This window comes from Pantherophis guttatus, chromosome 8, assembly GCF_059756535.1.
Source record: "Pantherophis guttatus breed Tessera chromosome 8, ASM5975653v1, whole genome shotgun sequence".
In the NCBI taxonomy this organism is placed as follows: Eukaryota; Metazoa; Chordata; class Lepidosauria; order Squamata; family Colubridae; genus Pantherophis; species Pantherophis guttatus.
In genome coordinates, this window is record NC_142070.1 from 63,663,324 (window position 1) to 63,684,989 (window position 21,666).

The 21,666-nt window shown below is 43.0% G+C and overlaps 1 protein-coding gene across 5 annotated transcripts in view; it reads left to right on the forward strand.

The window, feature by feature from the left end:
- The window catches only part of RAPGEF2 (Rap guanine nucleotide exchange factor 2), a 245,021-nt gene that overhangs the window by 107,070 nt on the left and 116,285 nt on the right, over positions 1–21,666 (forward strand). For 3 of the 5 annotated variants that reach the window (XM_060690864.2, XM_087874879.1, XM_087874880.1), the window contains one exon: positions 5,333–5,500. In XM_060690864.2, coding sequence (XP_060546847.2) covers positions 5,333–5,500 — 168 coding nt within the window. Of the gene's footprint in view, positions 1–5,332; positions 5,501–7,629; positions 7,648–21,666 lie in introns of all 5 variants that reach the window. The other 2 variants (XM_060690863.2, XM_060690865.2) reach the window with 1 other exon arrangement.

Sequence of the window (21,666 nt, forward strand, 5' to 3'; positions counted from 1 at the left end):
ATCTGGTCTTCCAAAGAGCAGTCAGGGTTGATCTCCTCTAGGACTGACCGGTTTGATCGCCTTGCAGTCCAAGGGAGGAGTCTTCTCCAGCACTATAGTTCAAAGGCCTCAATTCCTTGGTGCTCACCCTTCCTTATGGTCCAACTTTTACAGCTATACATTGCAACTGGGATCATAGCCTTGACTATACGCACTTTTGTTGGCAGGGTGATGTCTCTGCTTTTTAGAATGCTGTCTAGATTTGCCATAGCTTTCCTCCCCAGGAGCAAGCGTCTTTTAATTTCTTGGCTGCAGTCCCCATCTGCAGTGATCTTGGATCCCAGGAAAATAAAATCTGTCACTACCTCCATTTCTTCCCCATCTATTTACCAGGAATTGAGAGGACCGGATGCCATGATCTTAGTTTTCTTAATATCAAGTTTCAAGCCAATTTTTGCACTCTCCTTCTTTACCAGCATCAAGAGGCTCTTTAGTTCCTCTTCGCTTTCTGCCATTAGAGTATCATCTGCATATCTGAGGGTGTTGATATTCCTCCCGGCAATCTTAATTCCAATTTTTGATTCATCTAGCCCCGCCTTTCTCATGATGTGCTCTGCATATAAGTTAAATAAGCAGGGTGACAGTATACAGCCTTGCCAGACTCCTTTCCCAATTTTGAACCAATCAGTGGTTCCGTGTCCAGTTCTCACTGTTGCTTTTTGACCCACATATAGGTTTCTCAAGAGACAAATAAGATGGTCTGGTCACAATTTGTTGTGATCCACACAATCAAAGGCTTTAGAATAGTCAATGAAGCAGAAGTAGATGTTTTTCTGGAACTCCCTAGCTTTCTCCATAATCCAGCGTATGTTGGCAATTTGATCTCTAGTTCCTCTGCCTCTTCAAAATCCTGCCTGTACTTCTGGTAGTTCTTGATCCACATACTCTTGGAGCCAAACTTGTAGGATTTTAAGCATAACTTTACTAGCATGTGAAATGAGTGCAATGGTGCATCGTCTGATTTTGAATATCTCAGCTGGAATACTGTCACCTCCACTAGCTTTGTTGTTGCTCAGATTTCCTACGGCCCATTTGACTTCACATTCTAGGATGTCTGGCTCAAGGTCAGTGACCACCCCATTGTGGTTATCAGGGATGTTAAGCTCTTTTTTGTATAGTTCTTCTGTGTAACTTTGCCATCTCTTCTTAATCTCTTCTGTTAGGTCCCTGCCATTTTGGTCCTTTATCATGCCCATCGTTGCATAAACGTTCCCTTCATATCTTCAATTTTTTTGAAAAGATCTCTGGTCCTCCCTATTCTATTATTTTCTTCTATTTCTTTGCACTGTTCATTTAAGAAGATATTCTTATCTCTTCTAGCTATTCTCTGGAATTCTGCATTCAATTGGGTGTATCTTTCTCTTTCTCCCTTGCCTTTCGCTTCCCTTCTTTCCTCAGCTATTTGCAAAGCTTCCTCAGACAGCCATTTTGCTTTCTTACTTTTCTTTGGGATGGTTTTAGTTGCTACCTCTTGTACAATGTTGCAAACCTCCGCCCATAGTTCTTCAGGCACTCTGTCTATCAGATCTAATTCCTTAAATCTATTTGTCACCTCTACTGTATATTCATCAGGGATATGATTTAGTTCATACCTGAATGGCCTAGTGCTTTTCCCTACTTTCTTCAGTTTAAGCCTAAATTTTGCAAGGAGAAGCTCATGATCTGAGCCAGTCAGCTCCTGGTCTTGTTTTTACTGATTGTATAGCGCTTCTCCATCTTTGGCTGCAGAGCCCATAGTCAATCTGATTTCTGTGTTGACCGTCTGGTGCTGTCCATGTGTAGAGTCATCTCTTGGGTTATTGGAAAAAAGTATTTGTTATGACCATCATATTCTCTTGACAAAATTCTATCAGCCTGTGCCCTGCTTCATTTTGTACTCCCAGGCCAAACTTGCCTGTTATTCCGGTTATATTTTTGCTTCCTACTTTAGCATTCCAATCCGCCATGATGATAAGGATATCATTTTTTGGTGTTAATTCTATAAGGTGCTGTAGGGCTTCATAGAACCAGTCAATTTCATCCTCTGCAGCCAGTGGTTGGGGCATAGACTTGGATTACTGTGATATTGAATGGTTTGCCTTGGATTCAAACTCTTTTATTGACTATGAAGGCTTCACCATTTCTTCTGAGGGATTCTTGCCCATAGTAGTATACCTGATGATCATCTGAATTAAATTCACCCATTCCTGTCCATTTTAGTTCGCTGATTCCTAAGATGTCGATGTTCAGTCTTGTCATCTCTTGTTTGACCACATCCAGCTTGCCTTGATTCATGGATCTTACATTTCAGGTTTTTCTATGGAGAAAAAATATTTACAGCATTGGACTTTCCTTTCACCACCAGATGCATCCATAGCTGAGCATTCTTTCTGCTTTGGGCCAGTCGCTTCATTCTTTCTGGTGCTACTAGTACTAGCCCTCTGCTCTTCCCCAGTAGCATATTGGACACCTTCCGACCTGAGGGGCTCATCTTCCGGTGTCATATCGTTTTTCCTTTTGGTACTGTCCATGGGGTTTTCATGGCAAAGATACTGGAGTGGGTTGCCATTTCCTTCTCCAGTGAGTCACATTTTGTCAGAACTCTCTGCTGTGACCTGTCCGTCTTGGGTGTCCCTGCACGGCATAGCTCATAGCCTCATTGAGCTGCGCAATCCCCTTTGCCACGACAAGTCAGTAATCCATGAAGGGGAAAAATAAATTGGAAAAGTTTATTGTTTTAATTTCTTTTATAATTTCCTTAATTTATAAATCCATCTTGTTTTGCATAAATTTAAGCTCCTTCATTTTTCCCTATTCCACACTGTTTAGACAACAAATTTCAGTCCCTAGTTTGGATTATCCTGTGACCAATATATCTCTTCAAACTGTAGGAGGAATGAGGGCTACAAAGTAGGTCAGGCCATTTCACAAATGTCAACAATGCGGGGTTTAATTTCCTTATTTTTTGAACAGTGTTTGGGTAAACAAGTTTGAGCTTAGTATTTGGGTGGGAATATCATGAAATTTCAGGCTGAATTGGGATGTTGAAGAAAAAACAACAACCTTGAAGAAGGCAATGACAAACCACTTCTGTAATGTTGTCAAGAAAGTAATATAGAAGTATCAGTGAAGAATTTGGTAACAGCATAGATTTAAAGGAAACTATTTTATATGAATATTTTATTACTGTTTGACGCCTATTCCAAAAGGGCAGCAAATTCGTAGCAGCACTAATACATCTGGTTTTTCTGTCAGAGCAATGCCAGAGTGCTCTGGAATTGGAGGAGATTTTGATTTCTCTCATTCCAAGGACAGACCACTCATTGCTGACCCTCAATTTTTCAGGGAGGCTGAACCTATTGCATCAGTCCATCCCAGGTGACTAATGGACCCAACTGGATCCCAGATGGAATTTGGGATTATTTCGGAAAGCCTGCTACTCAGTCTGATTGAAGCTTTGGTGGTGGAATGGTAGTGGGTTTAGATCAGATCGTGCCTTAGTGGCCTCTCCACACCCAGGATTCCTGATGTTCCCCATGGTATACGATGGAATTAAGGGAATTTAAGTGGATTAAGAGACATCTAGACCATCACTGGAGAAACACAAGGAGTGAAGAGAATTGGACAAGAGCTAGAGCAACTATTAATCCCTAACTCAGTGATGGCTAATCATTTTGCCGTTGCAAAATGCAGGGGAGCACAGGGGGGTCGCACCCATAATTCAATGCCCCCAGCACCCCGCCCCGTGTATGTGTGCACTCCCCCCCGCTTTTGGCACGTGACAAAGGTTACTGGTAGGCCCGTTTTTCTCCCTCCCCAGGCTCCAGAGTCTTTCTTGGAGCCTAGGGAGGGCAAAAACAGCCTTCCCCACCCCCCAGAGGCCCTCCGGAGGCCGGAAATAGCCCATTTCCTGACTTCTGTGGGCCCGGAAGGCCTGAAAAACAGTTGGCTGGCACATGCATATGTGCTGGAGCTGAACTAGGGCAACGCTCACATACCCACAGATATGGCTCCGCGTGCCGCCTGTGGTACACGTGCCGTAGGTTCGCCATCATGGGCCTAACTAATAGCGATAGATGGTGAATACTACTAGGAACTAGTTCTCTTTCCTTATGTTTGCTGATAGCTGCCCAGCTGTCCTCTTCCAGGTGACTTGGTCCCTCCTTGGAGGGAGCAATACCGAAGTATACCTAAAGAGTTGCTGTGAAGAATATGCTGCACATCTGACAGATAAAATTGGTTGTATTTGCTCTACATTGGTTTCTAAGGGCAGAGTCTATGGAGGTGATGAGGACTACATCTTGCAAGGTGATCTGGGACAAGTTTTTTTTTTTATTTGATTTATATGCCGCCCTTCTCTGGAGACTCAGGACGGTTTACAATGCGTTAAGCAATAGCCTTCATACTTTTGTATATTTATACAAAGTCAGCTTATTGCCCCCACAAACTGGGTCCTCATTTAACCTACCTTAGAAAGGATGGAAGGCTGAGTCAACCTTGAGCCTGGTGAGATTCGAACTTACAGTAATTGCAGACAGCTGGTGTTAATCACAATGCTTTTTTTTAGTCTGCTGAGCCACCAGGCCCTTGTGGTGTGAGCCTGTTGAAGCTGAGGAAGTGGATAGGGCTCCCCCAGCCACTTATGTGTTAAATCTGTGCCCATCCTGGCTAATGAAGTCCTCTCAGGAGGGGATGGATGAGTGTATCTGGCCAATAGTTAACTCCTCCTTGAGGGAGAAAATGGTCCCATCAGTTCTTAAAGAGGTCATAATGTGCCCCTGCCTCAAAAGATCATTGCTCAACAGCTAGCCTGGACACATTTTGTCCAACCTCTCCTTTCTAGAGAAGGTGGTAAAGAGAGTGTTGCATGGCAGCTTCGGAGAAGTCTGTGCAAAGCAAATTATCTAAAGCCCTTTCGATCAATGTTAGAGCAGGGTTTGGTACTGAGATGGCATTGATCATGCTTGTGGATGACTTCTGGTGGGAGCAGGATGGAGGTAACGTACTGGCCAAAGACTAGTACAGATAATAAACACAATAAAATTTAAGACAAAGTTAAAATACATTTGTAAAACAGTCTATTAACAACTAGAGATGAGATCCAGGATAGATATGATAATATCTAAAGTTCATTCTCTTTTAAAGTATAGAATCAGATGGATTCACTATTTAAAATATTATACATTTTGTAGGTAGTAAACTGTGATTTCATATCCTCAGAATAAAACAAATCTTTGCAAATGCATTGGAGACCATCTGTTAATGTTGCTTAAAATACATTTAACGTACATTATTACATTTGCTTATTTATTAGGTGGATTACATGGATGAAAATGAAGAGTATTTCCAGCGACAAGCTTCACATAGACAATCTAGAAGGAGATTTAGGAAAATCAACCAAAAAGGAGAAAGACAAACAATTATTGATACTGTTGATGCTTATCCTGTAGGGAAGCCACCCTTACCTAGAGGTTATCATACGGTAAGCTGTTAATATTTGTGTAGTGTATGTGTTAATAGTGTAAGTATGAGAATTAGAGCATGAAATTGCTAATTATTAACTTTTTTTCTACTGTGAAAACAGATATGATCAAATTATTCCCTGTGTGGAAGTTGCCTTATAATAAGTAGTTTTAATAATGCATTTTAATGTGATGGCTATTTAAAGTACATTTTATATTAACTCTTATGTCTGAAGATTCATATCAATGAATTATTGTTACCTCATTCCAAAGAACAAATTTGTGGTGTGTTATCTATGTAAACTCAATTTTACTTTGTCTCTTCTCAACGTATTAAACCAGACTCTGTATCTTCTACTGGTATGCTGACATAATATTAAATTATTTAATAAATCTGAACCAAATCTTTATCATCTGAGAGAGCATTATGTTGCATAATTAGTTTGCAAATGATTTGGATACTCTAGTTGAAGAAGACATATTTTTACTTTAAAGTTATAATATTTAGTAATGTTTAAAAGTGTTTGTATTTTGAAATATCAGAGTCTTAGTGTCAGCTAAACTTTGCAGGAGTTCTATAGTACAAGAATGATATGATAGTTTATACTGCCATTTTTCATTGTGAAAGTAGGTTTCTGGAGCAAATTATATGAAGAAATAAGTGAAGTACATATACATTGAGTGTGGCGTTAGAAATATCTTTGATCACAACATTAATGCTAAGTAGAGTATTTTTGGGGCGGTTTGTTATTTTTTAAATATGCTGCTTTTTTGAAAGCTTGAAATGGTATACTACTAACGAAAAATCTATATTTCTGAAAAATGTAATTTTATTTAAGAGTTCTAGATAAACAATTAGATAAGAAAACTTCCTTGTTCTAGAGGTTCTGGCTTGTGGCTCTTGCTTCTAAAAGCCTAACTCTTTCCTGACAAATAGAAGGGCTCAAATAGCAGAACTACTTTAACTGATTTGCAAATGGGTTCCTGAGGAGAGAATTACTGTTGAAGAGATTAAGATTTTCATAGAACATAGAATAAGAACATAGAATATAGTCCATGGGTAAATTATATAACATAAATTGCATATGTATTAGCTTCCTTTTATCCCCAATTACAATATTAGGCATTTCATTCTGTACCATAGATAATTTGATAATTATTTTCACTATATAAAAGCATGAAGAATCAGACTTGTTAGATACATAAAGAAGAATTAGCCTATGAGAGGAAAAAGTCTTTTAATTTTGTAATTTTGATACAGTGAGTTAATCTTCATATAATGCAGAGAATCTTTTGACTCGTTTGGTATCCTTCAAGTGCTCTCTCTGATTCTAAAGTATTGGGGAACAACTTTTTCGAGAACGTTTGTATGTGTAGCTGATTTCAGTTTATAATTATTGTTGGCCTGTAAATGTTTGCCAGTATCAAAAAGCTTATTCTTGCTGTTTTGTGAATCTCCTGAATAACCCTAATTATTTATTTTGTTTATGTAATAGAATAGTTCTCAGGGAAAGGATTGACTTGGTAACTTTCCGTATGATTTTATGAATTCTTATATTTGAACTCAATACCCTAAAGACAGGATGCTCTTTGATATGTTTTAAAAAGTATAAAGCAGAAACATTGATACATTTCTCACATTTGTCCAAATACATGGTTGGAGCAGGCAGAGATGCACTTCGGCTGTGGTTCTCATATGTGGTCATTGTAAATATAATGCTTCATTACGCAAGGGTTTTTTTTTTTTTGTCCTTCACTGTAAAGGCAGCAAATCAGGCTATAAAATAAAACATGATTTGCATGTTTGGTTTCTCAATGCAATTTCCTTTATTTCATTTATAAAACAAAGATTTGCTGAGGTTGCACATGCTCATTGAATTATGTTTTAAAGGCTAAAAGTAGTAACATATAGAAAGGAAATATAGATGAAATCTATTAAAGAAAATTGACAAATTTTAGCAATACTAGTTTATATTAAATTACTAATATATAACACTTTATATTAAATGACTAAGTTGCCTAGGGAAAATCCATTTTAAAAACTTCCTTACATAATAGCAGTAGTTCATAATAGTATGTTTTGTTATATCTGATTATGTTCATCTTTTCCTTTCCTCCTATATGGCATTCATTTCATTTTGGCTCACAGGAATGCACTAAACAGCAGGTATTGTAACCTATCTGTATGGTCCTTTAATGTTTATTTTCCCCAAGTTTGGTGTGTGACTAATGTCTTAATTCCGGCTTGTTGCAAATTTGTGTCATATCCCTATTGTTCTACTACATGGTATATATGTTAGTTTGAATTTAAGTCACAAATGTTATTCCTTGTGACATCATCATTGTTAGCATTTCATTTGTTGTTGCTGTTGTTGTTTTTGATTGCCTGCGTGGCATCTTTCATTATTAAAAATTTCATAATTTAAATAAACAATGCTTAGATTTATTAATATCTAAGTATATAATACACCAGCTTCATTTTTCATTCTCAAGCAGCAGCTATATGTTATAGTTGAGCAACTGAGCTCTGTAACAAAAGTTAGTTTTATATAAGCAACAGTGTACAGGTAGTCCTCGACTTATGACCACAGTTGACCCCCAAATTTCCTTGCTAAGCAAGACAATTGTTAAGTGGGTTGTGCCTCATTTTATAATATTTTTATGCCACAATTGTTAAGCAAATCACTACAGTTGTTAAGTGAATCATGCAGTCATTAAGCACATCTGGCTTCCCCCATTGAATCTGCTTGTCAGAAGCTGGCTGGGAGAGTTACAAAGAGCAATCACATGATCCAATGACAGTCAAAAATACATGCCAGCTGCCAAGCACCTGAATTTTGATTACATGACCATGGGATGCAGTTGTATGTATGAAAACTGATCTTCAGTCAGTGCTGTTTTAATTTTGAATGGTCACTAAACAAATGGTTGTAAATCAAGGACTACTTGTATATTCAGAATGTAATAGAACAAGCTGAAGTACCAATTGCATATTTAAAATAAGATCTGTGTCATTTTCATTTGCTTAAAATTGAAATGATGTAATATTTTATATCAAAGTAGCTAAAATCTATAGCAAGGATAAAGTTAGAGCTGTTGCAGCACCTGTGCCCAAAGTTACAGCTCTTCATGTGATCACAATTTTGACGCTTGGTAGCCACCTGGACTTATGGACGCAAAGATCCTGCAACTCCCTCAGTCTGGCTGTCTACCCCTATTTATGCCATTTTGGCTCCCTGCTGCCCTGCACTCCACCTTTGCTGCAATCTTCTTGCTCCTTTTGCTGTCATGTGATGAATCAGCATCTAATTCCTGGGTTCTTCTACATCAGGGGTGTCAAATTCCATTTCATTGAGGGCCGCATCAGGGTGTGTTTGACCTGAGAGTGGGTGGGCATGGCCAGGGTGGGCGTGGCCAGATCAGTGTCACTCATGTCAGGGGTACCTGTGGTGGCCCGAACTCTCTGCCAGCGAAAATGGGCTACTGAGCTCTGTTTTTGGCTGTGATGGCCTCCTGCAACCCTCTGCCAGCAAAAACGGAGCTCAGAAGAGGCCACATGCGGCCCTCCTGAAGTCTGTTTTAGCTGGCAGAAGTACCACAGTCCTTTGCTGTTTCCAAGGTGGCCCCGCAGGCCAGATCTAAGCACCCTGTGGGCCGGATCTGGCCCCCAGGCCTTGAGTTTAACACCCCTGTTCTGTATAGATGTGTGCTTGATCTTACATCTACTGTGCTGTGAAAGAAAGGAAAGAAGCATTTCTTTGCAATGTTATATATACTCTAGCAAAGATAGACAGACAGACAGATAGACAGACAGACAGATGATAGACAGACAGAATGTGCCTTTGAATCATTGTTGACTCCTGGGGACTGCCTGGCCTAGCCCCTGCAGTTTTCTTGGTAAACATTTGGAAACGGTTTGCTGTTTACTTTCTTCCTAGTGGTGCGTGGCTCAAGGTCATCCGGCTAGGTTTGTACCTTTTGTTGTTAGTTGCGAAGTCGTGTCCATCCCATCGCAACCCCATGGACAATTTTCCTCCAGGCCTTCCTGTCCTCTACCATCCTCTGGAGTCCATTTAAGCTCATGCCTACTGCTTCAGTCACCTCATTCTCTGTCATCCCCTTCTTTTTTTGCCCTCCATCTTTCCCAGCATTAGGCTCTTCTCCAGCAAGTCCTTCCTTCTCATTAGGTGGCCAAAGTATTTGAGTTTCAACTTCAGGATCTGGCCTTCTAAAGAGCAGTCAGGGTTGATCTCCGCTAGGACTGACTGGTTTGATCTCCTCGCAGTCCAAGAGACTTGCAGGAGTCTTCTCCAGCACCATAGTTCAAAGGCCTCAATTCTTTGGTGCTCAGCCTTCCTTATGGTCCAACTTTCACAGTACATTGCAACTGGGAAAACCTTAGTGTTGACTATATGCCCTTTTGTTGGCAGGGTAATGTCTCTGCTTTTTAATATGCTGTCTAGATTTGCCACAGGTTTCCTCCCCAGGAGCAAGCATCTTTTAATTTCTTGACTGCAGTCCCCATCTGCAGTGATCTTGGAGCCCAGGAAAATAAAAACTGTCACTACCTCCATTTCTTCCCAGGAATTGAGAGGGCCGGATGCCATGATCTTAGTTTTCTTAATATTGAGTTTCAAGCCAATTTTTTTTAAACTTTGCCATCTCTTCTTAATCTCTTCTGTTAGGTCCCTGCCATTTTGGTCCTTTATCATGCCCATCGTTGCATAAACGTTCCCTTCATATCTTCAATTTTTTTGAAAAGATCTCTGGTCCTCCCTATTCTATTATTTTCTTCTATTTCTTTGCACTGTTCATTTAAGAAGATATTCTTATCTCTTCTAGCTATTCTCTGGAATTCTGCATTCAATTGGGTGTATCTTTCTCTTTCTCCCTTGCCTTTCGCTTCCCTTCTTTCCTCAGCTATTTGCAAAGCTTCCTCAGACAGCCATTTTGCTTTCTTACTTTTCTTTGGGATGGTTTTAGTTGCTACCTCTTGTACAATGTTGCAAACCTCCGCCCATAGTTCTTCAGGCACTCTGTCTATCAGATCTAATTCCTTAAATCTATTTGTCACCTCTACTGTATATTCATCAGGGATATGATTTAGTTCATACCTGAATGGCCTAGTGCTTTTCCCTACTTTCTTCAGTTTAAGCCTAAATTTTGCAAGGAGAAGCTCATGATCTGAGCCAGTCAGCTCCTGGTCTTGTTTTTACTGATTGTATAGCGCTTCTCCATCTTTGGCTGCAGAGCCCATAGTCAATCTGATTTCTGTGTTGACCGTCTGGTGCTGTCCATGTGTAGAGTCATCTCTTGGGTTATTGGAAAAAAGTATTTGTTATGACCATCATATTCTCTTGACAAAATTCTATCAGCCTGTGCCCTGCTTCATTTTGTACTCCCAGGCCAAACTTGCCTGTTATTCCGGTTATATTTTTGCTTCCTACTTTAGCATTCCAATCCGCCATGATGATAAGGATATCATTTTTTGGTGTTAATTCTATAAGGTGCTGTAGGGCTTCATAGAACCAGTCAATTTCATCCTCTGCAGCCAGTGGTTGGGGCATAGACTTGGATTACTGTGATATTGAATGGTTTGCCTTGGATTCGAACTGAGATCATTCTGTCATTTTGGGGATTGTATCCCAGTTTGCTTTTCTTACTCTTTTATTGATTATGAAGGCTACACCATTTCTTCTGAGGGATTCTTGCCCACAGGTAGTATACCTGATGGTCATCTGAATTAAATTCACCCATTCCTGTCCATTTTAGTTCGCTGATTCCTAAGATGTCAACGTTCAGTCTTGTTATCTCTTGTTTGACCACATCCAGCTTGTCTTGATTCATGGATCTTACATTTCAGGTTCCTGTGGAGAAAAAATCTTTACAGCATTGGACTTTCCGTTCACCACCAGATGCATCCATAGCTGAGCGTTCTTTCTGCTTTGGGCCAGTCGCTTCATTCTTTCTGGTGCTACTAGTACTAGCCCTCTGCTCTTCCCCAGTAGCATATTGGACACCTTCCGACCTGAGGGGCTCATCTTCCGGCGTCATATCGTTTTTCCTTTTGGTACTGTCCATGGGGTTTTCATGGCAAAGATACTGGAGTGGGTTGCCATTTCCTTCTCCAGTGGATCACGTTTTGTCAGAACTCTCTGTTATGAACTGTCCGTCTTGGGTGTCCCTGCAGGGCATAGCTCAGAGCTTCATTGAGCTGCGCAATCCCCTTCGCCATGACAAGACAGTAATCCATGAAGAGGGCTTGTACCTTAGGCCAGATTATAACTCATGGTTTTCCAATTTTTAGCTCAGTGCCAAAGCTACTACACTAACATGTCTTTCATATAGTGAAGTGAAAAAAGCAAAAAAAATTAAAAATTAAAAAAAATGTTGAACTATTGAGGGGAACAAAAAGAAAAATAAGAGAAACACCTCAGAAAATGGAAAAGAGCTAGAAAAAACTATTAAAATCCTAGGAAACTGATAATTAGCACAGCTACAGTTTCTAATTCTAAATATATAATGTTTTAAAGCTAGTTCATATTAATATTATGAGTGCTGACATCCTTTCATGAGGCCCATTTATGCAGGATTATAGTTAACATCTTCTATATTGTTCTTGCTAAAGTAGCTATTAAAATTTTAGCATCAACAATTAACAGTTATATTGGATTATAATTTAAAATCTTAAATGTTTTTAAAATTAATATAAAGATACCTGAATATTTAGAAGTATAAAAGCTATTTCAGTATTTTTTTATATCATTCTATAATTATTTCATATGGTCAAGAGTTTTTTCCCCAGCTTTAATCATATCATACTGTGTTTTCCCCAAAATAACACCCTGTCTTATATTTTTTTGAACCCTGAAATAAGCACTTGGTGTTATTGCCATCAGCTCAAAAGCCTTATTATCAGGATGTCTTATTTTGGGGAAAATAGAGTAGTACAGTTATGGCTGACCTTTTCTGGACCGAGTGCCCAAAGCGTGCACACGTAAATGCAAGTGTGCATGCCCGAACCACCAAAATGCAATGTCCGTGTGGCCCCCATGCATGTGCCCCCATGCATGCCCGTGCGGCCCCTGCACGTGCCCTCCGCTTGTGCGCGTGCCCCCATCCTCCCATGCATGCTGCGTGACCCCCTGCATGTGCCCTGCCCCCCGTGCATGCCCACAGAGGGGGTGCTGCGTGCCATCTCTGGCACACGTGTCATTGTTTCGCCATGACAGTCATAGTATCATGGATTTCCTGTAAACCCAGCTTACTTGCTTGCAGCCCAGACATTTATATAAAAAATTACTATATCTAAAAAAAAAAAAGCATCTGTCTGTGCACTACTATGTTCAGATGTATAGAATTTAATATTTCTTAAATCTCAAAAATGGAAATTTGTTCAGTCAGTCATCTTATTAAAAGGCTTTTATCATTTGAAATTACAATTTTTCTTGTTTAAAAAGAAAATTTAACTTTAATTTACATAAAATATATTCTATTAGCAGATAGTCCTTTAGTATTCCATGTCAAAAAAAAATCAGTTTAAACTTTTTTTAAAAGAAAAAATAACAAGAGATAATGAAATTAGAAAGTCTAGAAAGTTCAAATTGAAAATTTAGATAAAAAGTTTGATAAAATAACAGTGGTTTCAAATGAACCCAAAGATGATATTCAGATGCAAGTAACAGCAGTTAAATCAGATTTACAACTGGATGGAGTGGAATTTAATTTGCTGCTAGTAGACTTGAAGAAGAAAGAGCCTGGTCTGAAACTGAAGTTTGGTTGGAGAAAGTTGAAAGGGGCATGGATTCTAAAGACTCAAAGCTGACAGAACTGATGAATGATGAACTGAATATTTTTAAGAAGATTGATGGAGATTGGGGAATGGACTTATTATACCTATCTGGAAAACAAATCTTAAGAGATGTGTTTCAACCTAGATGATATAAAAATATTGTGGAAATTGCCACAACAGAGATTTATGATTTTGGGAAATGGGTTCCAATTGTTGGGAAAGAGCTCAGTTAAAATTTTAAAGATAACCCTTATTATTAAGAATCAGTCAAGGGTATTTGATCCTGGACAGACCAGAGACAACATTTGTAGTGGCTTGTGGTAGATTAAAAGTCATTGGGAATGTTCTGTGAGTGAAATACAATAACAGACAGTTAACAGAGGAGGTGGGGCTTACATCGCGGCGACATGATGCACCTCCACAGGACTCTGTGGGATTGTGCTGAAATTTGAACTGCAAGGAGATGAAGTAAGAGAGCACACTCCATTGATCTCAGGGAGTCCACAATTTCCCTGATTGATCCAGAGAAGGCTCTCAATCCGGCAGGAAGAAAACGACGGCCATTGCGTGCCTGACCAAAGCTGTGACAGCCGAACATGAAGAAAGCGTGAAAGACTAACAGTGTGAACAATCTTGGTGAGAGATTTTTAACTTCTAATTTCTATTGAGAAACGAGACCCCTGGAAATTAGGCTGGGTGAAAGTGGGACCCAAAAAGGAGGAGGTGGAATTGTTTTCCCTTCACCTCCCAAGAAAAGTGGCGAGCAAGCCTGAGAGCCATTTTTAAAACTGGAAAGAAAGATAAGAGAACTTTTTAAAAGAGTGAAAGAACTTTGAAGCTAGGAACTGGGTACGTCAAATATAAGATTGACTAACTAGGAAGCTTTTGGGGACTATATAATTTGGATTTAGAGAATCTTTTTTTGAAAAACTTGGATTGGATAATTCAATATAAAATAAAAAGGAAGGAAAGGGAGAGAAGTGGAGCAACAGTGACACCTATAGGCAGAAGGAAATGTTGAGAGGTGCAAGTGAGAAGGAAAGGAAACAACCTTGAGAGGCTGAAGAAGATAAAGACTGGCTGTTAAAACAAATAACACCTGCATCAGTAAGCTGTTCATATTAGATAGCTGAGACAGAGAATAGAACACAGAGACTTTTTAAAAACAGTGCAGCTCATGGAACTAAAGTGGAAGCTAAACAGATAAAGTGAAAATATTTTCCTTTTCTTTTACTTTCTGCTCTATGAACTCTCCCTTTGAAGATACCAGATAGCTGATGGTTGAATTCTGGGGCTTGGTGGGCCTGTGTGGATTATATGTGTAATAAGAGAAAAAGAGAATACTTTTTGAAGAATGAAAGGGCTAACAATCTAATAACTCTTAAATTACAATTTATATTTTTGGTTTCCTCTTGGATTATAATTAACAGTTTCACTTCTTCTTTTTTGTGGATTATAATTATGCTCCTCTGGAATTATAATTAAAAAAAATAAAATAAAAACAGTGGCCTTTTTGGAGATTGAAGATAAAAAGAAGGAAGAAGAAAAAGGGATACTGTAATATTGAATATTTTCCATGGCGATGCTGCGCAATTCCTCATTGGGATCTCCCTCATATCTTGTTAGGGACTGAGAGTGTGCTGTGCCTTTAAATCTTCTGCTGGCCACTCCTCCTTGGCTCCTCAGCACGGCAGTTTATTTCTCTCAGTCTTAGAATAGGGACGTGAGTATAGTTTCTCTCACTTCTGTGAGACTTTTTTGCCTTTATACTTAGTTAATCTCTTTCTTTTTGTAAATAGTGTATATAGTTAATATTTTTAGGTAGGTTTTTGTTATTTAGAGTGGGAGCGTTTTTTCTCTGAGGAGGCTGCTGAGGTGGCAGCAAGCCTCCGGCTGCTTCTGTGGGCTTCGCTTTATAATTAGCTTGAAGCCCCGGCCTTTCTTCAGCAGCGAGCAGAGCCTCCCTTGTTAGGAGCTCTGAACGGCTTTCGAGCTGTTTTTCTTGGCCGCCGGCGTGCGTTTGGGGCTGCTGGTCCGCTGGTCGCCCCGGCGCCGCCATTTTGCTCCCCAATAGTTGGCGGTTGCAGAGTACCTGCTTGGGGGGCCCCGAGTACAAACTCTGCCTTATCCTTAGCCTCGCGGCGCTCAAGGGGCGGCTGCCTCTCGCGCCTTACCGATCAGAAGGATTTTGCTGACTGCTTGAACTGGATCGGCTGCCATTAGAGCGAATTGCCTTTAAGCCAATTTTTTGCTCCTGTGGATTCCAGCTGTTGATTCCTTGGCGAGGCTGCGCTTTCAGGGGCAATTGTTTCCTGGCGCTCTTGAAATACCTCACCCTGAGATCTACATTGGAGTGAGTATTTTCCTGTCAGGGGAGATTCGCGCCAATTAGTTTGGCACCATTGAGGTCACGGCGGCCATTTTGAGGGTGAATTCTGGTGCCTGTTCTTAGGCCACAATTTCCCCTTTCTCCTTAGGATCTTCCTTGGAGACTCCTGGGTTGATTGCCTGTATTTAACCACCATGGGCGACCAAGAATTTTCGTCTGACCCTGAACAGATTCCTGTTCCTCCCAGGCCAAAGAAGGCCTCAAAAAGAAGGCCTGCTACCCAGGCTTCAGCCTCTTCAGCTAATCAGCATTTAACTATTTCGGACAGGGAGGAACAGCGGAGACACAATGCCCTGGAGAAACAATTTTCCAGGGCTCAAAAACAAGCCCAACTCGCAGGGGAGGTGGTTCTGGAGTCTTCCTCTCCTCAACTGGATCCATTGGGCTCAGAGACGACCCATCTGGCATCACAAGATATGCCTTCTGATTTACCTCAGGCACCCATGTTACCTGATAAACCGGGACCTTCAGCGTCATTTACCCCCACGGCGGCTGGTCTGAGGCCTCAGGAGGCTTTAGGTTGGGCCCCTCAATTAGACTTCCAGGCCCTATTTACAGATGCACTGGCTAAGGCAATCACCTCAGGCCTTCAGCAAGGGGGACAGTCCCAGTTTGGGTGTCATACTTGTCAGAGGCCAGCCTCTTCCATGCCTGCTTGTGGGCATCCTCCTGCTATGCATCCTCCTCCTCTCCCTCCACCCCCCCCCCTCCACCCCCTCCTCCACCCCCTCCCCTGCCTGCCCAGGCACCCCAGCCTTCCTTAGAGGCTCCAAGTGAGGTATCATACTCAGTTGAGGGAGAACAGATTGAGCCAGAGTTCTCAGATGATGAGGAAGTGACCCCTGAAAGGCCGGCCTTTGCCACCTTGTTCAGACCTGCTGTCTTTAAGACTTTGCTCAGAAAGGCTAAGGCAGCTACAAACATGGGTACCATCGTCAATCCTAACCTTCAGGGGTCTTCTGGTACGCACCCGCATGGCGAGCTTTTCGCTGTACCCGTTCCTGATCATGACTATATCCCGTGTCCTGATTTGTTTAAAGAGGTTATTAAAAGACAGTGGGATTCGCCCGGGGTTCTGTCTGCTCCCAGCGGCCACGATAAAAAGCTGTATTGTGCTGACCCGGCTCTGGAGGCCCTTCTCAACCTTCCATCAGTAGATCCTCCTGTTGTGAGCCTATCTTCCTCGGCTGTCTTATCATCTGACGCTGTGGAGGTGTTGAAAGCTGATGAACGTAAGACGGAGGTTTCCTTCCGTAAAACGCACCAAGCTGCGGCCTGGGCGGTGAAAGCTGCAACATCCGCCTCATTCTTTAACAGAGCCACCTTAATATGGCTTCGGCAGTTGCAGGAGAGGTTGCCACCGGGGGACACCAGAATTGCCCAGGATTTCAACAAATTGGTGGCCGCTACGGAATATTCGGCGGACGCATCCTTGGATGCGGCCCGGTTTGCAGCCAGGGCCATGGCTTCTTCCATCTCCTCACGTAGACTTCTGTGGCTTAAGCCCTGGAAGGCTGACTCCAAATCAAAGTGGAGATTAGCATCTGCCCCTTACCACGGGTCCTCTTTATTTGGGGCAGCATTGGATCCAATTTTAATAGAAGGGAAAGATAAACATAAGGTCTTGCCTGTTTCTTACAGTAGGCAAGAGCGCAGGTTCACACCTTATAGTCAAAGGCAGCCCTTTCGGGGAGAGTCAGGGCCCAGGGGGTCCTATTATGGTCGTCAGTATTCACAAGGATATTCACAAGGTTCCGACCGCTTTGCAGGAAGGCAGGGCAATAGTGACAGAGGGAGATTCCAATCCTCTTCCAGACGACCCTTTAAGGGAGCCGGAGCCGGAACCCGTTCTTCCAGAAGGGGAAAATGACTCCCTCGAACCTTTCCCAATTGGGGGGCGACTTCTTCACTTTCTACCCCAATGGGAGACCTCCACTTCCGACCCTTGGGTTCATCGTACTGTGGGGGTAGGATTGACTCTGGAATTTTGGACCCTTCCCAAACGTGTTTTTGTTCGTTCCCCAGTGCCCCGACGTCGAGACAAACTGAACAATTTCAACTCAGAAATCCAGCACCTTCTTCGGATTGGAGCAATAGAGGAAGTTCCTCTATCGCAACGGGGGAAGGGAGTTTATTCTCTCCTGTTTTTGGTTCCCAAGGCCTCGGGGGGGTGGAGGGCCATCTTGAATCTCAAGTACCTCAACAGGTACATCAGGTACAAGAGATTCAAGATGCAGTCCCTCCGGACCATTCTGGGTTGCATTCGAAGGGAGGATGTTATGACTTCCATCGATTTGCAGGAAGCTTACTTGCATGTACCAATCCACCCCCGCCATCGCAAGTACCTCCGCTTTGTGTACAACAGCCAACATTATCAGTACCGGGCGATGCCCTTCGGGCTTTCGTCTGCTCCGAGGGTGTTCACCAAACTGTTAGCAGCAGTTGCTGCCACCATTCGGTTGATTCCAATCCGCATATTGTGCTATCTCGACGATATTTTAATTTTGTCCAATTCCCCCCTTCAAGCTCAGCAGGACATGCAGCGGGTCTGTCGGGCCCTGGAACTCCATGGCTTCTCTATAAACCACAAAAAGAGCCACCTCTCCCCGACCAGGTCCATCGTTCATCTGGGAACCCGCATCGACTCAAAGGCGCTTCAAGTGTTCCTCACGGAAGAGAGACGGAGGAACATCACGGATGTGGTCCGGCATACCCTGTCCTTGAGGCGAGTGTCTCTGATAACTTTATCTCGGTTGCTCGGCAAGTTTATTTCCTGTTTAGATATAGTTCCGTGGGCACATCGTCACTCGAGACCACTCCAGTGGTTCCTCCTGCCCTTCCAGCGCCGGGGCCTGGGTTCTTCCAAGATCGCGGTGTCGCTTCCGAGCCCAGTACGGGAGTCGCTCCAGTGGTGGATGTCGGAAGCTCTCTCCAGAGGTTGCCACTTCCACGTGGTCTCCAGGTTAGTGATTACCACGGACGCCAGTCTGTCCGGCTGGGGTGGTCATCTGGGCTCTCTGGTGGTCCAGGGACTCTGGTCGACGGCAGACTCTCAGGACAGTATCAACGTTCTGGAGTTGAGAGCCGTGCGTCTGACACTGCTACATTTTCAACAGTCCCTCCGCCACCGGCATGTCCTTGTCCTCACGGACAATATGTCAGCAAAAGCCCACATCAATCGGGAGGGGGGTACCCAATCCCCTGCTCTCATGAGGGAGGCGGAAGCGTTGTTGGACTGGGCGGAGCTTCATGTGTTGTCTCTGAGGGCGGAGCACATTTCCGGGAAGGCGAACATTACTGCGGACTGGCTGAGCAGACAACATCTGGACCAGTCGGAGTGGAGGTTGCATCCCGACCTGTTTCGGGAGCTGACACGTCGGTTCGGCCTTCCCCTGGTGGACCTCTTCGCCAGTCCAGACAACGCACAGCTACCGAGGTTTGTCACACGGTTCCCTTGCCCGGGGGCCGAAGCCTGCGACGCCCTGAGGAGTCCCTGGCCTCAGGGTCTCCTTTATGCCTTTCCCCCCATCCCACTGATTCCAAGGGTGATCCGAAAACTGTTGTTAGAGAAAGCGGATCTATTGCTGGTCGCTCCCCACTGGCCTCGGCGTCCCTGGTTCGCCGACTTGGTGAGCCTCTCCGTAGATCGACCGTGGCGAATTCCCCAGGACCAGGTCTCGCTCAGCCAGGGGGCGGTTCTACATCCAAGCCCCCAGTGGCTGCAATTAGCCGTATGGCGTTTGAGCGGGTCCGCCTGAGGAAAGATAACATCTCAAATGATGCCATCCTTACCATCCAAGCGGCCAGACGCCCGTCCACCGTCCGAATTTATGACGCCTCCTGGAGGGCCTTTTGCCTTTGGTGTGCCTCCCAGCATACGGACCCTACGTCCGCAACTGTACCTAACGTTATAGACTTCCTCCAAGCGGGCCTCTCCAAAGGTCTGGCCCCCTCGACCCTCAAAAGACAAGTGGCTGCTTTAGCAACTGTCCTTGTGCCAGGGGATTCCGGCTCGCTGACTCTGGATCCCCGTATTCGTAGTTTTTTAAGGGGTGCTACGAATCTCCGGCCTCCTCCCATTCGTAGATACCCTACTTGGGACTTACCTCTTGTTTTGAACTCTCTTACGATTGCTCCGTTCGAGCCTTTAGCCTCTGTTAGCCTTAAGTTTTTGTCTCTGAAGCTGGCCTTTTTACTTGCCATCACGTCAGCTCGGAGGGTCTCTGAACTAGCCGCCCTGTCGATTCGCAGCGACCTTTGTATTTTTAAACCCAATTTGGTTGTCCTTAGACTAGACCCCTCGTTTGTTCCCAAAATCAATTCGGTTTTCCATAGACAACAGGAGGTTATCCTCCCTGACTTTTGTCCTGAACCCCGTCACCCTTTAGAGACCCAATGGCATACCCTCGACGTACGCCGGGCACTACGCCGTTATATTGCCAGGACTGCCGTTTTTCGTAAGTCAGAATCACTCTTCGTGTCCTTCCACCCGGCAACCATGGGCCAACGGGTGTCATCTCAAACCATAGCCAGATGGATCAGGGCCTGTATCTCCGCGGCCTATGGCGCTAGGGGCAAGCAGGTGCCAGGGCGAATTTGGGCACATTCAACACGCAGTGCAGCCACGTCGGCGGCGTGGTCAACCCAAGCGTCTATCCTGGACATTTGCCGAGCTGCCACGTGGACATCACTCTCACCTTTTGTTCGCCATTATAAGATCGATACCTTCGCCTCTGCAGACGCTTCATTTGGCCGGAGGGTATTACAATCTGTCCACTCCCCTGGGACCCTGGGACCCAGCCAGCCTCCCCCCCAATAGGCGGGTGCTTGGGCATATCCCAATGAGGAATTGCGCAGCATCGCCATGGAAAATGAACGTTGTCTCACCTGAACGTTCCTTTTCAGGGCGATGCTAAGCAATTCATCCCTCCTCTCAGGCTGTCTGGGACGGGAGCGGGTTCTTTCCTGTTTTTTCCTCCTCAGATCACGACTACTGTAAGGTACCTTCGAGAAATAAACTGCCGTGCTGAGGAGCCAGGGAGGAGTGGCCAGCAGAAGATTTAAAGGCACAGCACACTCTCAGTCCCTAACAAGATATGAGGGAGATCCCAATGAGGAATTGCTTAGCATCGCCCTGAAAAGGAACGTTCAGGTGAGACAACGTTCATTCTGATTCCTGAATAACTTTGTAAAAGGGGAAATTGGAAAAAGATAGTGAAGTTGGAGGTCAATATTGGGGCTGTTGGGTTATCATTATTATTTTCAATAATTGGTTCAAAATTATTAAAGCATTTCAAAATGAATAAAATTACATCTGCACCATCCTCAGCACCAGCATCAGAAGCATCTAGTCCAGCTGGTCAAAGATCATTGGACATTATGTTGCAGCAAAAGAAAATGAATGTGATGCAGGCAGAGATGAAAGTGTTGATTCAAGCCATGCATGAAGATATTAAGAAAAGAATAGGAAAAGTAGAGGACAGAATAGAGAACAAATAATGACTAGAAATGAACAACACATTCAGAAAGTAGAAGAGAAAGCTGAACAAACAGAGAAAAGAGTGGAAGAGGTTGATTACAGCCTTACCCTGGGAGACAAAAGTCATGCAAAAACAATAATATCACTTGAGATGGATAAGGCTGATTATTACTTGCGGTTTCAGAATATTGAGGAAGAAAAGGGAGAAAACCTGGCGAAGATAATGGCAGAGCTGCTGGCAAATGCTTTAGAGTGACCAAAGAAAAGGTGTTTGCTGAGATGGACAAAATATTTAGAGTCTACACCAGATATGTAACAAGAAACAGACTCCCCAGAGAGGTACATGTGAGATTCATTAAAAAAGCAATAAAAACAGAAATACTACAATGAGCAAGAGATGATCCTTTAAAATACAAAGGGAAAGAAATAGTAGTCCTAAAACAGATCCCCAGAAGAGTAAGAGATATAAGAAAGGAATATCAATTTCTGACAAGACAGGTCATTAAGAATGGAGTAAATTTTAAAT